Consider the following 23,745-nt stretch of genomic DNA (forward strand, 5'->3'; position numbering starts at 1 on the left):
CATTCTGCCAACAACTAATCATTTATCTATTCTCCCATCAATCTTGAGTAATTTAACACTGAGTAGAGTTTCTTGATTATTGCTCAGAAATAAGCACTAAATGTGAACTCAGAAAACATCAGTTGAGTTAAATTACATTACAAAGGCAAGCAAGGCAGGCATGATTTGCTTCAGGACAGGCAGAAATTATTTATCTAATATTAAAATGTCATGGCACAAGAAACAAAAGAAAAAATAAATCACCTCAAAATTATGAATTTTATGAATACTTTCAAGAAAGCGAAAAAACAATCCAAAGAAGGGGAATATATTTGCAAACTATAAATATGATAACTTTCATCTGGAGACTTGTATCCAAAATATGTAAAGCACCCTTATAACTCAATAATAAAAAAATCTTGAGTCGTACATCTTAAATGGGTGAACTTTATGGTTAAGGCTTAACAGACATCTGAAAACAAAACAAGAATACTTAAAACCAAAGCGGAAACAGAAACTGATACCCTGCAATTTGGGTATGAAACTGTTTTTAAGGCACTTAGTAAAGGAGTGACTAAAACCAGTTATTGAGAGAAGGATTTCAAGAAATACAGGGAGTTTTAACCAGATTCATAACACCCTCAAACTTTTAATCCTAAATATGCAATATGTAAAACATATAGTCTTCAAACTTATAAAAAACCTGAAGAACTCTTATAATAATCATATACATCTTTAAAAAGAGTAAAAGTCTTACAACCATTAAAGCTGGGCTATAGGAGCAGTATTTTAAAAAATCCTGTTAGGCATGACAAAACCCAATACGTACATGAGTAATTTGGAGAATGTGGAGTGTGGGTCACTTATAAAAGAATCTGCTGGATCAGTTATAACATGAATAAGGTCTAAGGATCTAACGTAAAACATGATGACTCTGATAAAACTGTATTGTAGAAGTGAAATTTGCTGAGAGGAGTGTTTAAACATTCTCACCAAAAAAAAAAAAGTAAGTAGAAAAGATAAGTATGTGAGGTAATGGATGTGTTAATGAACCAGATGGGGGAGTTCTTAATCGTGTATACATACAGCAAACCACCACGATGTACATTTCCAATCATCTTACAATTTTATATGTCAATGATACTTCAAAAAAGCAGAAATTTTTAGGAAAATTTCCCGGAGAACTTGTGAAGATTTGTATTTGTGGGCTTCCCCTAAGATTTACTGAATCAAAACTCTTGGGTAGCACTCAGAAATCTTCAGTTTTAACAGGCACTTCAGGTGATACTAATTCAAGTAAACTATGGGCCAATATTTGAGAAATACTGCTTCAGATTTATTTATAAGGACAACTTGAGGATCTATCAGAAATTATGCCTACAGGTGTTCTTTTCATTCCCCTAACTTTACTCTTTTTAGAATAAATGAGTCAAATAATTAATAAGTGTCAAACATCATTGATATTTTCTGTAGTACTCCAACTCTTTCAATATTTTTTTAAATTCTAAGATAAATCAGTACTAAGGATATAATGTATAATATGATCACTATAGTTAACACTGCTGTATGGTATATACTAAAGTTTTGAACAAAGTAGATCCTAACAGTTCTCATCATAAGGAAAAGAATTTCTTTTTCTTTCTCTTTTTTTGGTAACTATATGAGATGATGGATATTAACTAAACTTATTTTGGTAATTATTTCACAAATATATGTAAGTCAAATCGTGATGCCGTACACCTTAAACTTATACAGTGCTATATGACAATTATATCTCAATAAAACTGGAAGAAAAAAAGAAAAAATAAATTTCTTTTATCTCACAAAGTATGTGTTGTATACAAGGAAGAAAATTTACCCATATGACTTTTAATTATTACAAAATCAAAAAGATTTGACACAGAAAGTACAATTAACTATAGAAAAACTCCAACTGTTCACATTTATTTATATGGATTTGCATAAGGAAACTACCTGATAGAGCTATAGATGTCCAGTGGGGTCTGATCCTTCTCTTTGGCTAGTCTCATCATATCTAACACAGCCATTCCAAGACATTCTTCCTGTGTTTCATGGGTCACGGGTATTTTTATCCATCCATGTAAAAAATCATGCCGCCACTATAGGAAAAAAATTTAGAAGGAAATATCTCTTAAATTTCACTATCACATTTTAATCTATTATATTCTAACCTATAATTTCTACAACATGCATTTAAAAAGAACGTCAACTCCTCCATTGATTTTCAGTTATTTTGCCATAAAATTATAGTGAAAATTTTTTTGTCAATAGAAACTGATTTATTAGACTGTGTTCCCCATTATATAGTACATATGATGTCAACACTGCTGGTATCTTCAAATTATATCTTCTACATAAAAATTACCTAAACTAAAATAGATATTAGCTAATTAAGTAAGTACCTAGTTCCAAATATGTTCAAAGCATTATACTAAGTAGGACTGTGTGAGATACAAAAAAATATAAGATGGGCTGCAACCCTCAAGAAGACTAAAATCTAGCAGGGAAGCTAAACATGTAAACAAAATATTGTAATGCAGATACTCTATACTAAGTGCCACACAACAGATGCTTCAGGAATTTAAAAGAAGTTGAAACTATAAGCAGTTGACATAATCAGGGAAGGTTTCATGGAAAAGTCAAAACTTCATGTAGTCTTAAAAGATGAAGAAATTTCTGATGGACACAAAACAGGGTGATAGAAGGAATGATACAAAAACAAAGCATAAGGCATGTTCAGAGATGCAAACTAGTTTGGTTGGGCAGACAGTTTAAGAAAGGGAATAATGTGGATTAAAACTTGGAAAAGGGGGTGTCTGGGTGGCTCAGTAGGTTAAGCGTCTGCCTTGGGCTCAGGTCATGATCCCAGAGTCCTGGGATGGAGCCCCACATCGGGCTCCCTGCTCCACAGGAAGCCTGCTTAGCAGGAAGCCGGCTTCTCCCTCTGCCTGCCACTCCCCCTGCTTGTGCTCTCTCTCACTCTGTCTCTCTCTCTCAAATAAATAAATAAAATCTTAAAAAAATAAAATAAAATAAAACTTGGGAAAGTAAGTTGGGTTCAAAATGTAGGTACTCTTGAATGACTTGACCCTAAAAAGTAACAGACAACCATTTTCTTAAAGCCTCAGTTTCTCAGAGCACCTTCTCTTAAAGCATCATGTCTCTTCCACTGGTAGAAGTATCAATGATGAAAGTGCTTTAAGAAAATAAAGTATATCCAGTGAGACTCATTAAGAGGCTGCTGTAATGGTTCAGATATGAAATAATAAGGATCTGATGTAGGCAACAGAAGACACTAAAAGAGTCTGAAAAAAAAAATTATAACTATCATTATATATAAAAATGAAGAAAAAGAAATAATAGAAATTTCAAGATTTTGGTCTAGATGATTTAGGAATATGGAAATGAGACTGAATGTGTAATGGGAGAAAGGAAAGGCAAAACAGAAAAATGACCAATATTCTAAAAAATAGCAATTTTCTTGAAAAGAAAGGTGAGAACTAAAATATTAGCTGAAATACCAGTATTTAACCAAGGTTTTATTATTTTTTTTTAAGATTTTATTTATTTATTTGAGAGAGAGAAAGAAAGAGCACAAGCTGGGGGGAAGGGGCAGAGGGAGAAGGAGAAGTAGACTCCCTGCTGAGCAGGGAGCCCACCGTGGGGCTCAATCCCAGGACTCTGGGATCATGACCTGAGCCCAAGGCAGACCTTAACCAACTGAGCCACCCAGGTGCCACTTAACCAAGGTTTTAAACTGGATAAGAGAAATATAGGGCCACTCTCTTTATTTTATGTAATAAATGTGATAACTTACCTCATGAAATTAAAGTTTAACACAAATTCTTCAAAAATAATTTTATTAAAAAAAAAAATAGGGGCACCTGGGTGGCTCAGTCTGTTAAGCCTCTGCCTTCAGCTCAGGTCATGATCTCAGGTCCTGGGATCAAGCCCCATGCCTGCTCAGCAGGGAGTGTGCTTCTCCTTCTCCCTCTGTCCACCCCTGCTCATGCTGTCTCTCTCTCTCAAATAAATAAGATCTTTTAAAAAATAAAAAAATAAAAATAATTTTATTAAAAGAAATAAATACACAATTAAAAGTATATTTGTTAACTTCCTATTAATAAATTAGAAGACATTTTAGTACAAAAAAACCCTATATTGTTTAAAAGGCACAAATCATGAAATAACCAGTATTAACCAAAACAAAAGCCTAATATTGGTAACACAAAGTTACCAGGGAAGGAGTTAGATTTTGTTTTGCTAACACTTATCTCACCACACTTTTAGAAATGGGCAAGTAAGTTATTCTGATTAAGATAACTGATGGCTAACTCTGGAAAACAGTATGGAGATTCCTCAAAAAGTTGAAAACAGAGCTACTCTACAACCCATCAATTGCACTACTGGGCATTTACCCCAAAGATACCAATGTAGTGATCCGAAGGGGCACATGAACCCCAATGCTTATAGCAGCAATGTCCACAATAGCCAAACTATGGAAAGAGCCTAGATGTCCATCAACAGATGAATGGATAAAGAAGATGTGGTATGTATATACAATGGAATATTACTCAGCCGTCAAAAAAACGAAATCTTGCCATTTGCAACGATGTGGATGGAACTAGAGGGTATTATGCTAAGCCAAATAAGTCAATCAGAGAAAGATAATTATCATATGATCTCACTGATACGTGGAATCTGAGAAAGAAGGCAGAGGATCATAGGGGAAGAGAGGAAAAAATGAAAGAAGATGAAACCAGAGAGGGAGACAAACCATACGAGACTCTTAATCTCAGGAAACAAACTGAGGGTTGCTGGAGGGGAGGTGGGTTGGGGGATGGGGTAACTGGGTGATGGACACTGGGGAGAGTATGTGTTGTAATGAGCACTCGGTATTATATAAGACTGATGAATCACAGACCTGTATTCCCTAAAACAAATAATACATTATATGTTAATTAACTGAATTTAAACTTTTTTAAAAAAGGTAACTAATGATTAGGTAGATTCTTTTTAATACCTTGCTTTTGTTCCACATTCCATATAGGACCAGAGTATAATAAATTATGTTCATGAAGATATTCTGTGGAATTTATATCCAAAAGATGATAAAGATAGGAAAAACCATTAAGAGCAGCACTAAGAACATAATCAACCAAATGCCCATTACAGAAAAATCACAACTGAAATAGAGTCCCAAATAACAAAGCATACTATTTTAAACTATTTTTAAACTTCTTTAAAAAATTCAGTGTGTACCAATAAAAATTTCCTTTAATCATAACTGTAGAAAAGTAGTTTTCCGGAGTCAAGAGTCTCCAGGAGGTGGGTGGGGGAATGGGGTAACTGGGTGATGGGCATTAAGGAGGGCACATGGTGTGATGAGCACTGGGTATTATATGCAACTAATGAATCACTGAGCATTATTATCATTATTATCAAAAACTAATGACGTTGGATAATTGAATTAAAAAAAAATTTTTTTAATCGTTTTTCATTTGGGTAGCTGACATTTGAACCAAAAAATTTTATCTGCATTCACCCAGAAAAATAAGAAAACAGTTATAGTCACAAAATCAGAAACGAACCAAGAAACAATATGGAGTGAGTATACATTTTTTTGCCGAATATATATAAATTCATTAAAGACTTCACATGACAGCAAATTATTTGCTGAGTCACCGTATTTGATGGTATCAAGGCAATCCTCAGAAGAAAATGAATTTAAAAGGGACATCTAACTTTTGGCTTTTATTGGCTTACCTTTTCCAAATCCATCTTTCTATAGTAGTGTCTTAACGTACTTCATAGTTTACTGGCTGAACTATTTTTTAGTTATTTAAAAATATCAACATAATCTTATATTCTGATGATGTCACTGGTCAAACATGTTTTCTTTTTTCTATAAAATGCATATAATCCATCCTGATATCAATATAATCTGGATAAGTTAATTACTACCTTATGTATTTTCTCGGCGCAGGTTTAGAGAAAAGAAACATTAAGAAGTAGAAAAATTACATGTGGTACATTATCTAGACACAATTTAGGATTCTATTGTGAAATTATTTTGCTGTCCTATATGAGAAAATCCTTCCTAGGAAGACAAAATTAGAAATCAACCATATATTTTCTAGATCAAAAGTATTAGATATCACAGTATTAGGGTAAAGCAGTTGAACAGTTTAGGAAAATTGTCTTATTAATGGGATTTAAACTAGCATGCCACCAAAATAAAACCAGTTCTGCAGCACAGATAATATAATATAATCATAAAGGCAACAGAAAGTCATAACCTCATAGTATCTATTCTCAAAAGCCTATCGCTCTCTTCTCCTAATGACTACTGAAACAAAGGAAGCTATATAAAAGTTGGGTGGTGGTCAAATTATTTTTGACAAGAGCACCAGGAAGACTCAATAGAGAAAGGACAGTCTTTTCAACAAATGATGCTGGAAAAACTGGATGTCCACATTCAAAAGAATGAAATTGGGCCTTACCTTACAACATCAACAAAAATTAACTCAAAATGGATCAAAGATGCAAACATAAGAGCTAAAACAATAAAGCCCTTATAAGAAAACACAGGGGGAAAGCTTCATGATATTGGATTTAGTAATGACTTCTTGGATATGACACCGAAAGCACAGGCAAACAAAAGAAAAAAGAAACAAATCAGATTACACCAAAATTAAAAACCTCTGGATTTCACGGGACACATCAACAGATGTGAAAGGCAACCGACAGAATGGGAGAAAATATGTCATATAGCTGACGGGGTTAATATCCAGACATAAAGAACACTTACAACTTAACAACAACCTGATTTAAAAATAGGCAAAGGCCATAAACAGAAATTTCCCAGAGAAGATATACAAATGGCCAAAAGCTTAAGAAAAATGTTCAACATCAGTAATCATTAGGGAAATGCAAATCAAAACCACAGCAAGGTATCACTCCACGTTCCACAGAATGGCTATCATCAGAAAAACAGAAAGTAAGTGTTGGCAAGGATGTGGAGAAACTGGAACACTTATGCACTGCTGGAATGTAGTGAAGCAGTTCCTTAAAAAAAATTAAACATAGAATTACCAAATAATCCAATAATTCCACTTCTGGATATATATCCAAAGGAATAGAAAGCAAGATCTTAAAGAGATATTTTCACAGCAGCGTTATTCTTTTTTTTTTTTAAGATTGTATTTATGTGACAGAGAGAGATCACAAGCAGGGGGAGTGGCAGGCAGAGGGAGAGGGAGAAGCAGGCTTCCCGCGGAGCAGGGAGCCCGATGCGGAACTCGATCCCAGGACCCTGGGATCATGCCCTGAGCCAAAGGCAGACGCTTAACGACTGAGCCACCCAGGCGCTCCCATAGCAGTATTCTTCTTAAGAGCCAAAAAGTGGAAGCAACCCAAGTATTTATTAATAGATAAATGGATAAACAAAATGTGACAGATACAATGGAATATTATTCACCCTTAAAAAGGAGGAAATTCTGACACATGCTATGACATGGAAGACCTTGAAGATGTTATGCTAAGAGAAATATGTCAGCCACAAAGGAGCAAATGCTGTATAATTCCACTGATGTGAGGTACCCAGAACAGGCAAATTCACAGAGACAGAAAGTAGAAAGGTGGCTGCCAGGGGCCAGAAGGACATGGCAAGTTATTGTTTAACGGGTATAAAGTTTCAGTCTAAAAAGATGAAAAATGTTCTAAAGATGAATCATGGTGATGGTTACACAACAATGTGAATGTACTTTAATGCCATCAATCTGTCCACTTAAAAATGGTTAAAATGAGGGGCACCTGGGTGGCTCAGTTGGTTAAGCGACTGCCTTCGGCTCAGGTCATGATCCTGGAGTCCCGGGATCGAGTCCCGCATTGGGCTCCCTGCTCGGCAGGGAGTCTGCTTCTCCCTCTGACCCTCCCCCTCTCATGCTCTCTCTCTCATTCTCTCTCTCAAATAAATAAATAAAATCTTAAAAAAAAAATGGTTAAAATGGTAACATTTATTAAGCATATTTTACCAGAATAAAAAAAAAACCTGCTTGTTCTCATACCCCAAGAAGAGGAATTTTTTTTTTTTTAAAGATTTTATTTACTTATTTGAGAGAGAGAATGAGATAGAGAGAGAGCATGAGAGGGGGGAGGGTCAGAGGGAGAAGCAGACTCCCTGCTGAGCAGGGAGCCCGATGTGGGACTCGATCCTGGGACTCCAGGATCATGACCCGAGCCGAAGGCAGTCGCTTAACCAACTGAGCCACCCAGGCGCCCCAAGAAGAGGAATATTTATCGATGTGTTACTCACAAACTGAACCAATCTTCCGAGACATCTTAGAAACGTGAACCATGAGGATCTGTGGGGTAATTTCCTAAGATTTTTGCAAATCTGATTCAGAACTCCTTAATCTGACATCTTGGGGATAATAAGAGCATATCTTTACCCAAAAGCACTAATATATTTTTTTCTTCCTTTAGTTTCTTCTCCTCAGTCTTGTGGCACATAAAAACAAAAGTTATTTAAGACAGAACATTTCAATTATTGTTTAAATTAAGGTAATAGATAAGAAAGCATTACAAAATGTTCAAATACACTATAAAAATTTAATATAACAGTATTAATAAACAAATAACTGGAACACAACTCTCAGATCAAGTAACAACACTCAATCATCCTCTTCTAAGGAGCTAAACACACTACTGTAACCCACTTTTTTTTTTTTTTTAAGATTTTATTTATTTTTCCAACAGAGAGCGACACAGTGAGAGAGGGAACACAAGCAGGGGGAGTGGGAGAGGAAGAAGCAGGCTTCCCGCGGAGCAGGGAGCCCGATGCGGGGCTCGATCCCAGGATCCTGGGATCATGACCTGAGCCGAAGGCAGACGCTTAACGACTGAGCCACTTTTTATTTAGTTTCCCACTTTCTTTACATTTTACTATCCACTAATTAAGTCGGAAATTGTCAGGAATTTAAAAAATTTCTGAGGAAATTTTGCTGTCTTATATTCCAGACATTTATATCTACATGAATCCTGTTGTATAACTCAATCTAAACTTTGTGAAATCCTTAAAATGCCCTAAAACACTAAAAAAGAAAAAAAAAATTCAAAAGGGCCAATTAAGGGAACCTTTATAAAATAAATTCTATTATGTATAAGTTATGGGTTTAAAAATTAGTGATAAGAAGACTCAACCTTGTTACCTTTCTGTGCCTGCTATGCAAGACAGAACATCAATTTTCCCATATATGAAGATTTTCCTGAAGAGCTACACTACACAGCAAGATTCTTATCATTTAACACATATACAAGTAAGAAAACATAATGATACCTGAGCAAAAAGGTAGGCCATGACAAAGTCGTCAAGAAGAGGAGCTTCGGCACCTCGAGATATCCCATGCCGATAGGTTCTGTTGCTGCCGTTACAATACCAGTAAGGAAAGTAAAATCTATGAGACAAAACATTCAATCAGCCTCCAAATAGTTCAAATATAAACAAACTGTGTACATACAACCACTTCCAGCATACTGAAAGGTATTATCCCATAACCAGAAAACACAGGTAAGTGTTAAATACAAGTTGGGGACAAAGGAAATCTGGATAAGACCATGATAAAGTAGACAGAAAATTCAAGAAACGTAAGTGTAAAATCAATATGCTGCCTGCTTCTATGTGCAGAATGCAGAAGCAATAATAGGAAACAGAGAAATATAAAAATAAAATATTAACAAATTTTTTAAATATTAATCCAGTAATACCAGTAAAGTTATAAATACTAAATTGAAAATACTAATTTGGCATAAATACAAATAATTGCTTCTTCTGTTAAGAAATGGAGGTTATCACAATAAGATATCACTTCATACCAGTCAGAATGGCTAGTACCAAAAAGAAATAATAAGTGCTGGCAAAGATATGGAGAAAAGAGACCCTCCATGCACTACTGGTAGGTCTGTAAATTGGCACAGCCACGTGGAAAACAGTATGGAGGTTCTCAAAATACTAAAAATAGAATTACCATACAACTGGGTATATAATTCCACTACTGGGTATTTATCCGAAGAAAATGAAAACACCAATTTGAAATGATATAGGCACTCCTATGCTTACTGCAGCATAATTTACAATAGCCAAGATATGGAAGCAACCTAAGTGTCCATCAAATGATGAAAAGATAAAGAAGATGTGGTGTATATATACAATGGAATATTACTCAGCCATAAAAAGGAAATGTTGCCATTGACAACAACATGGGTAGACCTAAAGGGTATTATGCTAACTGAAATAAGTCAGAGAAAGATTAATATCATATTTCACTTAATGTGTAATCTAAAAAGCAAAACGAACAAAAAAGTTAAAAAGGAACAGACTAATAAATACAGAGAAAAAAATAGGTGGTTGTTGGGGGGAGGGGAGAATAGATGAAACAGGTGAAGGGGAATTAAGAGGTACAAACTTCCAGTTTTAAACTAATTAAGCCATGGGGAAGAAAAGTACAACATAGAGAATATAGTCAATAATATTGTAATAACTGGATGGTGACAGATGGCAACTACACTTACCATGGTGAGCATTTTATAATGTATACAATTGTCAAATCACTGTGTTGTCTACCTGCAGCTAATATAATATGTCAACTACACTTCAATACAAGTGAATGAATGAATAAAATAGGTTAAAAATTTGTCCTTCAAAGAAACAAAAAATAGTCTATATTGCTGTTTATTTACACCTTTATTGAGATACAATTCACATACCTTCGAGTTCACCCATTTAAAGCATACAATTCAATGTTTTTTAGTATATTCCTAGCACTATACAAACATCCCCACAATCTAATTTTAGAACATTTTCATCCCCACTAAAAGAAACTCCATACCTAACAGCAGTCACACCCAAATCACCCCACCTACTCCCCAGCCCTAAGTTCCCACTAGTCTCTCTCTATAAATTTGCCCGTTCTGAACATTTTATGTAAGTGGAATCACATAATATGTGGCCTTTCCTACCTTCTTCCACTAAGCATATTTTCAAGGACTATCCACGTTATAGCAAGTATTAGCACTCCGTTCCTTTTTATTGCCCAGTTAATATTCCCTTGTATGGATAAACCACATTTTGCTTCTTCATTCATCACGTAATGGACATTTGGGTTGTTTCCATCTTTTTGCTATTGTGGATAATGCTGCTAAGAACAATATGTACAAGGGTGTGTGTGTGTGTGTGTGTTTTCGTTTCTCCTGCATACATATTTAGGGACGGAATTGATGGATCATGTGTTAATTCTATGTTCATCTTTTTGAGGAACAGCGAAACTATTTTTTAAAAAGTGGCTGTACTAAGTTACATCTCCAACAGCATATGAGCATCTCAATAGTTCACATCTGTGCCAACACATGTGGAGAGTTTAGCTAAGTTAGTCTTTGGTATTGCTGCCTTGGCATCTGTTTTGTTTAGCCGAGAGGACTGCAGTGACCTTAAACTGACATTAGCCCCCCATGCAAGTACATGCCCTAGAGAACAGCCCACTGAGTCACAAGCAAATATAAGTTTCTGATACAACTTCCCAACAGTCTCCCCTGTCTCCCAGCACCTAACCCTTATTGAAGTCCCTTCAATAAAACTCCCATGTGGCTTACCAAATACCAGCTCTTTTGGCTTGAATTGAATTTGGAAGCCCAAAGCACTCCACCCACAAACCCTAGTAAAGGCATGTGCCCTGGGTCCTGTGTCTCTCTCTGTACTCTGCCTTGATCTCCCCATATGGTCCCTGGAGGCCTGCAGGGCACTTCCTCCAGGACCTGCAAGTAATAAACTTTTCTAGTTTGGTTTCTCTTGTGCTCTGCTGCTGAAGCATGGTTCACTATCTAGCCCCCTGTGCTCTACTTAAAAAGTGATAATTTGAAAAATTCGTAACTTGTTATTGTCCATCTTTTATACCTTTGTCATCCTAATGGGTGAATTGGTATCCTATTGTGTTTATGATTTACATTCCTCTAAAGAATAATAATGTTGAGCATCTTTTCATGTGCTTACTGGCTATTTGTAGGTCTTATTGAGAAAAATGCTATTCAAACCCTTTGCCCACATTTTCATTGGGTTATTTGTCAGTGTATTGTTGAACAAGAGTCCTTTAGGTATTCCAAATATAAAACCTTTATTAGATATGATTACAAACATTTTCTTTTATTCTGCAGGCTGTCTTTTCACATTCTTGACAGCATCCTTTGATGCACAAACATATATTTTGATGAATCCCAATTAATCTATTTTTCTTGTGTCACTTGAGCTTTTGGTACCATACTGAAGAAACCATTGGCTACTCCTAAGTATACAAAGATGTACTCCTATATTGTCTTCTGTTTTACAGTTTTAGCTCTTAGATTTAGGTCTATGATTCATTTTAAGTAAATGTTTTGTATATAGTGTGAGTTAGTGATCTAACTTCACTACTATACATGTGTATATTCAGTTGTCCCAGCAGCATTTGTTGAAAAGAGCATTCCTCCCCATGAACTGTCTTAGCACTCTGTCAAGTATCAATCACCATAATATCAGGGATTATTTTTGCACTCTTAGTTCTATTCTATTAACCTATGTATCTATCCTTAAGCAAGTACCACGCTTTCTTGATTACTAGAGTTGTGGAGTAAGTTTTGAAATGAGGAAGTGTAAATCTTCCAACTTTGTTCTTTTTCAAGATTGTTTTGGCTATTTCAAGTCCCTTTGATTTTTTATATGAATTTACCACCAACTTGTCAATTTCTGCAGTAAAGACAGTTAGGATTTCAATAGAGACTGTACTGAATATACAGATCAATTTGAAGAGTATTTCCACTTAACAATATTAAGTCTTCTGATCCATAAACATGAGGTATCTTTCCATTTAGATAAGTGTTTCTTTAAATTCTTTCAATGGGGTACCTGGGTGGCTCAGTCAGTTAAGCGGCTGCCTTTGACTCAGGTCATGATCTCAGAATCCTGAGATTGAGCCCCACGTCAGGCTCCCTGCTCAGTGGGGAGTCTGCTTCTCCCTCTCCCTCTGCTGCTCCCCCAGCTTATGCTCTTGCTTGCGTACTCTCTCTCTCAAATAAATAAATAAAATCTTTAAAAAATAAATTCCTTCAATGATATCTTGCTTTTCTCAATGCATAGTTTTTGCACTTCTTTTGTGAGGCTTATTCCTAAGTACTTCTTTAAATGCTATTGTAAATGGAACTGTTTTCTTAATTTCACATTTGCATTGTTTACTGCTAGTGTATAGAAATACAAACAATTCTTGTATATTGATCTTCTATCCTGCAACTGACTGAGCTTACTTATTTAGTTCTAATAGTTTATTAATTCCTTAGGATTTTTTTAAAAGAATTACTTATTTGAGAGAGAGAGAGTGGGGGGATGGACAGAGAGAATCCTTAAGCAGACTCCCCACTGAGTGTGGAGCTCAACCCGGGGCTCGATCCTGGGACACTGAGATCATGACCCAAGCCAAAATCGACGACAGTCAGATACTCAACGAACTGAGCCACCCAGGTGCCCCTCCTTAGGATTTTTTATATACGAGATCATATCATCTGTAAATAGAGATTGTTTTACTTCTTTTCCAATATGCCTTTTATTTCTTTCTCTTTTCCCTGGCTGGACTCTATAGTATAGTGTTATATAGAAGTGGTAAGAACAGTTATCTTTGTCTTGTTCCAGATCCCTGGGAGAAAGCAATTAGTCTTTGGCCATCATGGATAATGTTAGCTTTGGGATTTTTGGAGAAGCACTTTGTGAGACTGAGGAAGTTCCTTTCCATTCCTATTGTGTTGAGTATTTTTATCGTAATAGGGTGTTAGATTGTGTCAAATGTTTTTTCTGTTTCTATTGAGATGATCGTGTGGTTTGGGTCCTTTAACTAATACGGTACATTACAGTGATTGATTTGGGGATATTAAAGCAACCTTGTATTTCTTAGAATAAATCCCATCCGGTCATGGTATTTAATCCTTTTTATATATATTGCTAGATTTGGTTTGCTAGTATTTTGAAGACTTTTATACCTGTATTCATAAGGGATACTGACCTATAGTTTTCATTTCTTCTGGATGTCTGTCTGGATTTGGTATGAACTCACAGAATGAGTTAGGAAGTGTTCCTTTCCATTTTTTGTGAATAATTGGTATTAATTTTTCTTTAATTGTTTGATAGAATTTACCATTGAAGCCACTTGGGCCTGGGCTTTTCTTTGTGGGAAGTTTTTTTAAAATTTTTTTTTTTTTTTTTAATATTTTATTTATTTGCGAGAGAGAGAATGAGAGACAGAGAGCATGAGAGGGAGGAGGGTCAGAGGGAGAAGCAGACTCCCCGCTGAGCAGGGAGCCCGACGTGGGACTCGATCCCGGGACTCCGGGATCATGACCTGAGCCGAAGGCAGTCGCTTAACCAACTGAGCCACCCAGGCACCCCTGTGGGAAGTTTTTTTAAATTATTAATTCAATGTCTGTACTTATGAGAGGTCCATCAGACTTTCTTTCTTCTCTTGGCAGTTCCTATAGTTTGCTCTTTCTAGGCATTTGTTCACTTCATTTTGGTTATATAATTTGTTGGCATTCAATTGTTCCCTATAATCTTTATTTCTATAATGTCACAGTGATTGATGTTCTCTCTTCCTGACTTTAATAATTTAAGCTTCTCTCTTTTAATTTTTTTTTTTAAGATTTATTTATTTATTTGACAGAGCGAGACACAGAGAGAGAGGGAACACAAGCAGGGGGAGTGAGAGGGGGAGAAGCAGACCTCCCACCCAGCAGGAAGCCCGATGTGGGGCTAGATCCCAGGACCCTGGGATCATGACCTGAGCCAAAGGCAGACGCTTAACGATTGAGCCACCCAGGTACCTTTAAGCTTCTCTCTTTTTATCTTGATCAATCTAAAGATTTATCAATAGTGTTGATCTTTTCAAAGAACCAACTTTTGGTTTCTTGATTTTCTGTTGTTTTCCTTTCTCTTTTTCATTTATTTCTACTCTGATCTTTATTTACTTTTTTTAAATTTCATTTTTTAAGATTTTATTTATTTATTTGAAAGAGAGAGAGCAAGAGAGAGAGCAAGCGAGAGAGCAGTAGGCAGAGGGAGAAGCAGGCTCCCAGCTGAGCAGGGAGCCCGATGCGGGGCTCAATCCCAGGACACTGGGATCATGACCTGAGCCGAAGGCAGATGCTTAACAGACTGAGCCACCCAGGCGCCCCTACTCTGATCTTTATTATTTCGTTCCTTGACTTGCTTTGAGTTTTATTTACTCTTCTTTTTCTACTTTCTTAAAGTAGAATGCTCTTGATTTGAGAACTTTTTCTTTTTAATATAGGTGTGCACAGCTATGAATTCTCATCTAAGCACTGTTTAAACTGCATACTATAAGTTGACAGGTTCATTTTTAGTCCTATCAAAGTATTTTCAATTTTCCCTTGTGATTATTTTCTTTGACCAAGTGGTTATTTAGAACTGTTGTTAATTACCACATATTAGTGAATTTTCCAGTTTTCCTTCTGTTAATGATTTCTAAATTAATTCCATTGTGGTCAAAAAACATACTTTGCATGATTCCAATCTTTTAAAACTTATTGAGACTCATTTTGTAGACTAACGTGTGGTCTATCCTGGAGAATGTGATTGTGCTGTTGCTGGGTAGCGTATTCTACATAAGCACGTCTAGCTGGCTTATAGTGTTGCTCAAGTCTTCCTTTATCTTGCTGATCTTTTGTCCAGTTGTCCTATCCATTTCTGAAGAAAGTCATGTATTGACATCTCCAACTACTATTGTGGAATTATCTATTTTCCCCTACAGTTCTGTCAGTTGTTGCCTTAATGAATTGTGCAGCTCTGTCATCAGATACAAATTATAACAATTATAAACAAATATTATGTTTTCCTGACTCATTAACTCTTTTATCATTATAAAATGTCCCTTCTTTGTCTCTAATAACAATTTATATCTTTCAAGTCAATCTTGTCTGATATTAATATAGCTGCTCCAGCTCCTTTTTGGTTACTGAGGGCCTGTTCTTTTTCAATCCTTTACTTTCAGTTTAGTTGTGTCTTTTAAGGTAAAGTGTGCCGTTTACAGACAGCATGAAGGATAGGAAAAATTCATGATTTGATGAGAAACAATTTTTAATTCTTAAGAAGAGGTCAGCAAACTCTGTCTCACAGCCCCATTCTGGTCTACTGTTAAGTTTTTATAAATAAAGTTTTATTGGAACACAATCATGCCCATTCATTTACTTATTCATGGCTGCTTTCACACTATAATAACAGAACTGAATAGTTAAAACAGAGATAAAAGAGCCTAAAATATTTACAACTGGCCTTTTACAGAAGAAGACTGTAGACCTCTGCTACAAAGACCTTTTCAAATCAAAAGATACACTTGCTAATTGCAGAAAGTATAATCATTATAGAAAGTGATAAAGAAAATATTCTTATTAAGATACTGATATTTTGTCAATCATATGTAGCATGTTAGCATGCTTCTTTTAAATACAACTTTGTAAAGTCTTAAAACCTGCACAGAAGTCTTACATAACTTTGGATAGATTTAATCCTAGGTACTTTGCATTTTTTGTTGCTATTAGCTATTTTAAATTTCTGTTAGTTTGTGGAGTATAGAAATAGTTGATATTTTAACATACTGATCATATAGATCTAGTACTCTTCTGAATGCTTATTATTGATCCCTATAAGTTTGTTTACATTGTCTATGTTAACAATCTTATCATCTCCAAATAATGACTCTTTGTTTCTTTGTTCTCAATTATTTTTTTAAGGATTTTATTTATTTATTTGACAGAGACATAGGGAGAGAGGGAACACAAGCAGGGGGAGTGGGAGAGGGAGAAGCAGGCTCCCCGCTGAGCAGTGAGCCCGATGCGGGGCTCGATCCTAGGACCCCGGGGATCATGACCTGAGCTGAAGGCAGATGCTTAACGACTGAGCCACCCAGGAGCCCCTTTGTTCTCATTTATCAAATATTTTATTCATTCTTCTTGTCTTACTGTACTTGTTAGGAACTCCACTAAAATCCTAAATAGAAGCAGTGGTGGTGGCTTTGTTTTCTGTCTTGTTTTTGATTTTACAGAGATTGCTTCTAACATCTTACCATTTGAGAATATTATTTGCTACTTGCTTTTGGTAAATACCCTTTACCATGGTAAGGATGTTTCTCTTGAGTCTTAGTTTTTTAAGGCTTCCTTTTCTTTCCTCTCTAAGATCATGAATGAGTCCATGTGCTTTTTTACTATGCAACACTGACTCTGCATGGAATGAATCTATTTCATAAGAGCCACAGATGAAACTTATTTCTTTGTTCTATCCTTTTGAGTGGAAAAGTACCTCTAGATTTCTCTAAACTGGTATAACGTATTTCCATAAATTATGAAATGAATTAACTAATAATTTGAGGCTGTAAATAACCACTGGCAAAATCATATCTTCCTTCACTTCAACTCTAAAAAAATTATTAAGAAGAGATGTAAGATTACATTTTATTGCACAAAACACTGAATTTCCTGGGAAACTAACAATATTCCAAACATTCGGGATTTTGTTAGTAAAGGCCATTCTCATCATTTTTAAATTTAATTATAATCATAAGTGGTAAAGCATCCCACCAGAAAAGCGCAGAGCATTCTAGTGAAAAAATATGTAAAAACATGTCCTCTGGTGGACAAAATGTCTTAAATGAAGTTCTGTTCTCTATTATCAAGTACCTTGCAATTTAAAAATATGTTTGATTTCTCTCACTTTGCCTTTTCACCATTAAATGAGTCACTTTATTGGAGAAAGTACCTTATTCTGTAGAGTACATTGTGCCTGGTTGATTCATCTATATGGAAGACATGGTTGGGCGGATACCAAATCCTTTCTGTTTCACTCATTAAAGCAAACATACTATGATACACAGGTGTGATTCCTAGGAAAGAAGGAGAAAAAGAAATGATTTCAGACAGTAACAAGTACATTTATATAACATCCGTAATTTGTAATGGCGTTGAAATAACAACTCTTAATCAGCACAAATGCAGTAACGGTTGACATCTTTTGGTTCAACATGGCTCACAACTGAATTTTTTTTTTTTTAAAGACTTTCTTTATTTGACAGAGAGAGACACAGCGAGAGAGGGAACACAAGCAGGGGGAGTGGGAGAGGGAGAAGCAGGCTTCCCGCGGAGCAGGGAGCCCGATGCGGGGCTCAATCCCAGGACCCTGGTATCATAACCTGCGCCGAAGGCAGATGCTTAACGACTGAGCCACCCAGGCGCCCCTCACAACTGAATTCTTAATTAAATCTTTCTTCCCTACATTTTAAAATATGATTGCTGGAACTCTTTCAAGCAGATTTTTTAAAACATTTTATCCAATTTTTTTAGTTGTCTTGCACAGAAAGGTCGATTCAAATTCGTGTGTAGTTTTAATTGATAATGAGAGTATCAACTAAAATATTTAGAGGTCATTGGATACATTTAAGAGAATAGTACAACAGTTTTATTTTTAAATATCAAATTTTACACAGTGCACTAGAACCTATATCTTCTGCACTATTTAAACTTACAATGAAAAATTTTAAAAGTCAACTTAAATTGCAAGGGTATGTGATTGTTTTTCAAAGATATTTTAGGAGATACATTAACAAAGGTTTGAAGGCTACTGAACTTTTTAAAAAGCATATGAAACAGCAAAGCCACACAGTTAATTAATGCACTTTATTTCCCAGGACATAGAGAACATTTACACATATATACACACACATCCCAATCATTTGGAGTCTAAGAACAAGTCTCCCAAAGTGCTAGAAAATAATCACACATTCCATGTTCTCTAACTACACTTCAACTAAATCAGAAATGAATACTTAAAAAAATTTTTTAACCCTATGTATTTAAAAACATACCCCTCAAAAAAACCAAAGTATATTTATTCTAGTAATGTTTTCATTCTTCTCCACTGTAGACAAAAATGACACCAACTTGACACACTGAAAACAAAGATTTAAAATTTTTATTAAAATTATTGCAACTGTTTACTCATAGATATGTAATAATTTCAGTAAGTTACATATAAAAGTAACAACTTTTAAACTGTATCCTTGCATTCATTCTTGTATTTACACACACTCCTAAATATCTCACAGGTTATAGGAGAAATTATAAGAGAAACTAAAGAGCATTTATAATGATGATTAATAACATGTATTAAAATTTATGGAATAGGGGCACCTGGGTGGCTCACCAGGGTAAGTGGCTGATTCTTGGTTTCAGTTCAAGTCATGATCTCATGGGTTGTGAGACTGAGCCCTGTGTTGGGCTCTGTGCTCAGCATGGAGTCGGCCTGAAGCTGCTCTCCCTCTGCCCCTCCCCCCCACTCTCTCTCTAAAATCAATAAATCTTTAAAAAAATACAAATAAAAATAAAATTATGGAATATAACTAAACTGATACTTAAGAGGGAAAATTGTAGCTTTAATCTGATTATATCAGAAAAATAACAGAATGATCTAAGTTATTTAACTCAATACATTAAAAAACAGTAATCTCTAAGACAGCTGAAAGAATGTGACAGCATAGAAGTTAACAGAATAAAGATTCGATAAAGAGAATCAACAAAATAAAAGCTGATTATTTGCAATGACCAACAAAATAAACAAGCTTTTGTCAAATCTGACCAAGAAAAAAAAAACAGATAAACACTAATGATTTTTTAAAGTATAATTATAGGTTATGAAGACAAAAAGAGAATAAACAATGCCAATAAATTTGAAAATGTAGACAGACAATTTTAAAAAGATATATAACTTTAAAAAATGGATTCAAGAACAAAAAACTTCAAAAGAACTATAATATATCCACTTAAAAAAATAATGAAGGAAGAGGGGGGAAAGAGAAAGAAGTAACAAGAAGAAAGGAAAAACCACAATTAGGCCCAGATGAAATTTATATGTGAGTTCAACCAAACATGAAAGACAATTCTAATCTTCGGTATACTATTATAGAGAAAAGAAAGAGAGAAAAGAGATATTGACATAATTTGGGAGTTTAGTTTGACCATGACACCAAAACCAGCCAGACATCATAAAGAAACAGATAGAAAAATCCTAAACATTTTAATTAACAGCAAACCAAATCCTATAATGTTTCTTTAAAGAAAAGACAAAGTTCATTTATCTTACAACAGCAGAGATGGCTAAATTGGAAAAATTAATGTAATTCATCACAACAATGAATCAGAGGAAAATCTGAAAATGGCAAAATAATAAATTTGAAAAGTTGTCCAGTGACTACACTGATATGTATTATATTCTTCTATGCAAAGTATCACTTTAAATATTTTATAATAAAAAATCAGGATTAAAAATGCAAAATAAAAGTGAAAATGGCAAAAAATGGATGTAAGTTACTTACAATAGAGCAAATACATGAGTAATAATAATTAATAAACATGTGAAAGGATGGTAATACCTAGCACTGAGGAAAATACAAATTAAAATTATGTGATATCACTTTATACCATTCAGCTAGCAAAATTAAGAGGGATAACATCTAGGGCTGATTAGATGATGGTGAAAAGGGACGATGTTACATAATTGCTAGAAATGTCAACCTTTCAACCCAGCAACATACTCCTAAAAGTACAGTACAGTAGTAAGAAAATGTAAATTCAAGAGTAGAAAAATCAAAAAAAATATGGTAGTACAATCCATGGAGCAGAATATTAGGAAACTCAATAAAAAAAATTAGTGCAAAAGTGTGTGGCTTGAATAGATTTTTCACAATGTATGTTTTCATGATAAAGGCAAGAAGCATAAAATATGATTCCATTTTATAAAATGGGGGATTATGTTTCCATATATGTTCATATGATCATGGAAAAAACTATAGAAGGACACACAAGAGATTATTGCCCCAGTTACTAGGATGGGACAAAGAGAAAAGGAAATTAAGAGTACAGTAGAGAAAAACCATCTTTTTAAAAAAGAATTCATTAAATAAAAACAGTAAGTCCTCATGTCAAAAAAAAGGGGGGGAAAGGAAAAAAAGAAATTAAAAAAGATACTAATCAATACCAAGATTAGAGTTCATCATGTTAATCACCTTGAAACTATAGAGAATGATGGCTTGTCTTTCTCTGAATTTTAAAATAACCATGACAGGAAATAATGCCATTCAATAACTGGAGAAAGAGTTATTTTATCTGAATACTATTTTGATCTAGGCTAATTATGCACTAAAAAATATTTTAAACTTGAAAATTTGAATAACACCATCCAGTCAGTCAAGTAGTTAGCATGGTAATCTCACGTCCCAGTGCCTTGCACATATTACTTCTTTTATCTACCTACCACCTCTCGTCTCCACACGAAATGCTTCATGCAGCCAGTGTTCTAGGTATGTAAGAGACAGAGTAGGAGATGAAAATGCCCAGAAAAGGGCCATAATAGACCTGATATGAAATTACCTTGAGAAGAGAAAATACTGGAAAGAGAATCTTAACAAAAAAGTAGCATTTAGTTTAAATGTAATCATGCAAACAAAATTGTATACGGAACCATTATTCTTAGCACATGATAACAGGGATTTTTTTTAAAAGAAGACAATGGTCGTGATTTTCAAACAACAGCATAATCAAACAAGCGGGAAAAGTGAATTCATATCGATGAATCACCAGGATTTTCTTTAAATGACAAATAATGATTTCTTCAAATTGGACTGCATACCTGAATTATAGGTATCAAAATAGGAAAATGAGTGTATCTATATAAATTGGCACAAAAGGGTCAGAAAAAAGGGGGATACACACCAAAAGAAAAATGGTTAAGTCAGCCCTTCAAACAAGTAACAAAAGAAAGTGTTTAGTCACACTGATATCTTATTCCAAAATGGCAATTATATATTAATACTTATTTCATTTTTCTTAGTTCATGTTAATTGGGTTGTCCTAGAAAGGATGAAAAAGCAATGACACTGTATTTGAGATATACATTATATTGAAAAAATAGGACCACACAGAAACCTCAGTCATTTTTAACTCTTTCTTTCCCTATACACCAAGTCCAAATTATTTGTATTTTTATTAAAAGCACTTTAATGTGTTTATTTTCCAAGCCATTATCATAACTGTGATTCAGTTCCATATCATTCTAGAGCAAGACCAGTCATCATCCCACTAATATTAACAGAGTCCCTATTCCATAATAAGCACAAGAGGGGTACAGGATATATAAAAATAAAAATAGTGCTCAACTTTAGGAACTCACGTTGTAGCAGATGACTCAGAGATGCCACTGGGGAACTACAATTCAAAAGGGTAAGTGCAATGATAGTAAAGACCATAAGAAAACAATGAAGTACAGGGGAGAGATGAAAAAGATTCTTTGCTTGACCAAATTTTAGCAAGGCTCCTCTGAATCCTCATACATTGCTCATACATGTTTTTCCATGTAGAATCAAGTTTTAGCAAGAATCCTAAGTCCATTTAGCAAGAGTTCCCCACCTTTGATATCTAATCAAACTCCTCACCCGTATTATCCAGCAGATGATAACTGATGACCTTGGCCTGCCTATGGCAAGAATCATATTAGGCTGGTTGACCCAGAGTCCCCCCAGACTTGATGTCTACTCTTCCATTCACCAGTGTAACTGGTAACTTTCCATTCACCAGTGCCGATCTTTCTCTTTGGCTATAAAACCCCACCTGTTCAGGCTGTATTCAGTCAAGCTCACTTCTATACTAGAATATCTTCCCTATTACAATGGTTTATTAAGTAAAATACATTTTCATCACTTTAACTTCTATTCAGCTCTGGTTTTAACAGAGGTAAAAACATTTATCAAGAGAGTCAAATGAAGTAAAGACTTCAATGAAGGCTTCTGAAGAGGTAATGCATAAACTGAAAGCACAGGAGGATTTAGCTATTCAATGTAAATGCAGGCAGGATACATAAAATGTATATAAACAGAGGATCAGCTGTAAATGCTCCTGAAGCTAAAATAGCTAAACAGAAAAGAAAAGAGAGGCGTTATATAGCATAGCGCTACAGACAGGATGAGCATATAACCTGGCTGGACCAAGATAGGTTTGGTTTGTCTACTGTTCCAGCATAATTACTAATAGCATATCTTTTTATCTCAAAAGTATCCCAGTTTAAACAGTGATAATCTATATAGCATTAGCTTAAAGTCTGATATGAGTTAAGTCTGAGCTCAGCCATTTACTAGCTAGGTAAACTTGTGGTAGTTAATCTAAGCTTATACTTCATCATCTAAAGAATAAGGACAGAAAACTGAGTTCATAGGATAGTTGGAAGGATAAAATGCCGTAATATGAATAAAGTACTTAGCAAAGTACATGGCACATAACATGGGTTCCACTGTAAAGATCCCAACAGTAAATCCTAACTGGGCTTTATAAACTATATAAATAGTTTCTTTGTTCTCCCTAACTGAATGAGCTAGAATGAACTATACCAGTACTTTTCAAAATTTAATGTTCATCATTATAACAACCTGGAGACTGTCTTTCGGCTTCCATGGTTTTTGTTGAAAAGCTTGAAAAGCATGGTTATTCACTGATCCTGGGATGGGACCTGAGATACTGCATTTCTAACAACCTCCCTGGCGATACTGATACTACTAAACCATGGGCCAACAGAGGGCTTTAACAGCACACAGTATACTACTATAGAAAACAGAACCAGTCGAC

At 35.0% G+C, this 23,745-nt stretch overlaps 1 protein-coding gene across 3 annotated transcripts in view; it reads right to left on the reverse strand.

Annotated features, from left to right (window-relative positions):
- JAK2 (Janus kinase 2) overlaps nt 1-23,745 on the reverse strand; it is a 149,155-nt gene that overhangs the window by 54,728 nt on the left and 70,682 nt on the right. For all 3 annotated transcript variants that reach the window (XM_021694453.2, XM_021694454.2, XM_021694455.1), the window contains 3 exons: nt 17,840-17,963; nt 9,341-9,458; nt 1,954-2,099 (listed from right to left, as the gene is read on the reverse strand). In XM_021694453.2, the coding sequence (XP_021550128.1) occupies nt 1,954-2,099; nt 9,341-9,458; nt 17,840-17,963 (388 nt within the window). The remainder of the gene's footprint in view (nt 1-1,953; nt 2,100-9,340; nt 9,459-17,839; nt 17,964-23,745) is intronic.

This window comes from Neomonachus schauinslandi, chromosome 13, assembly GCF_002201575.2.
Source record: "Neomonachus schauinslandi chromosome 13, ASM220157v2, whole genome shotgun sequence".
In the NCBI taxonomy this organism is placed as follows: Eukaryota; Metazoa; Chordata; class Mammalia; order Carnivora; family Phocidae; genus Neomonachus; species Neomonachus schauinslandi.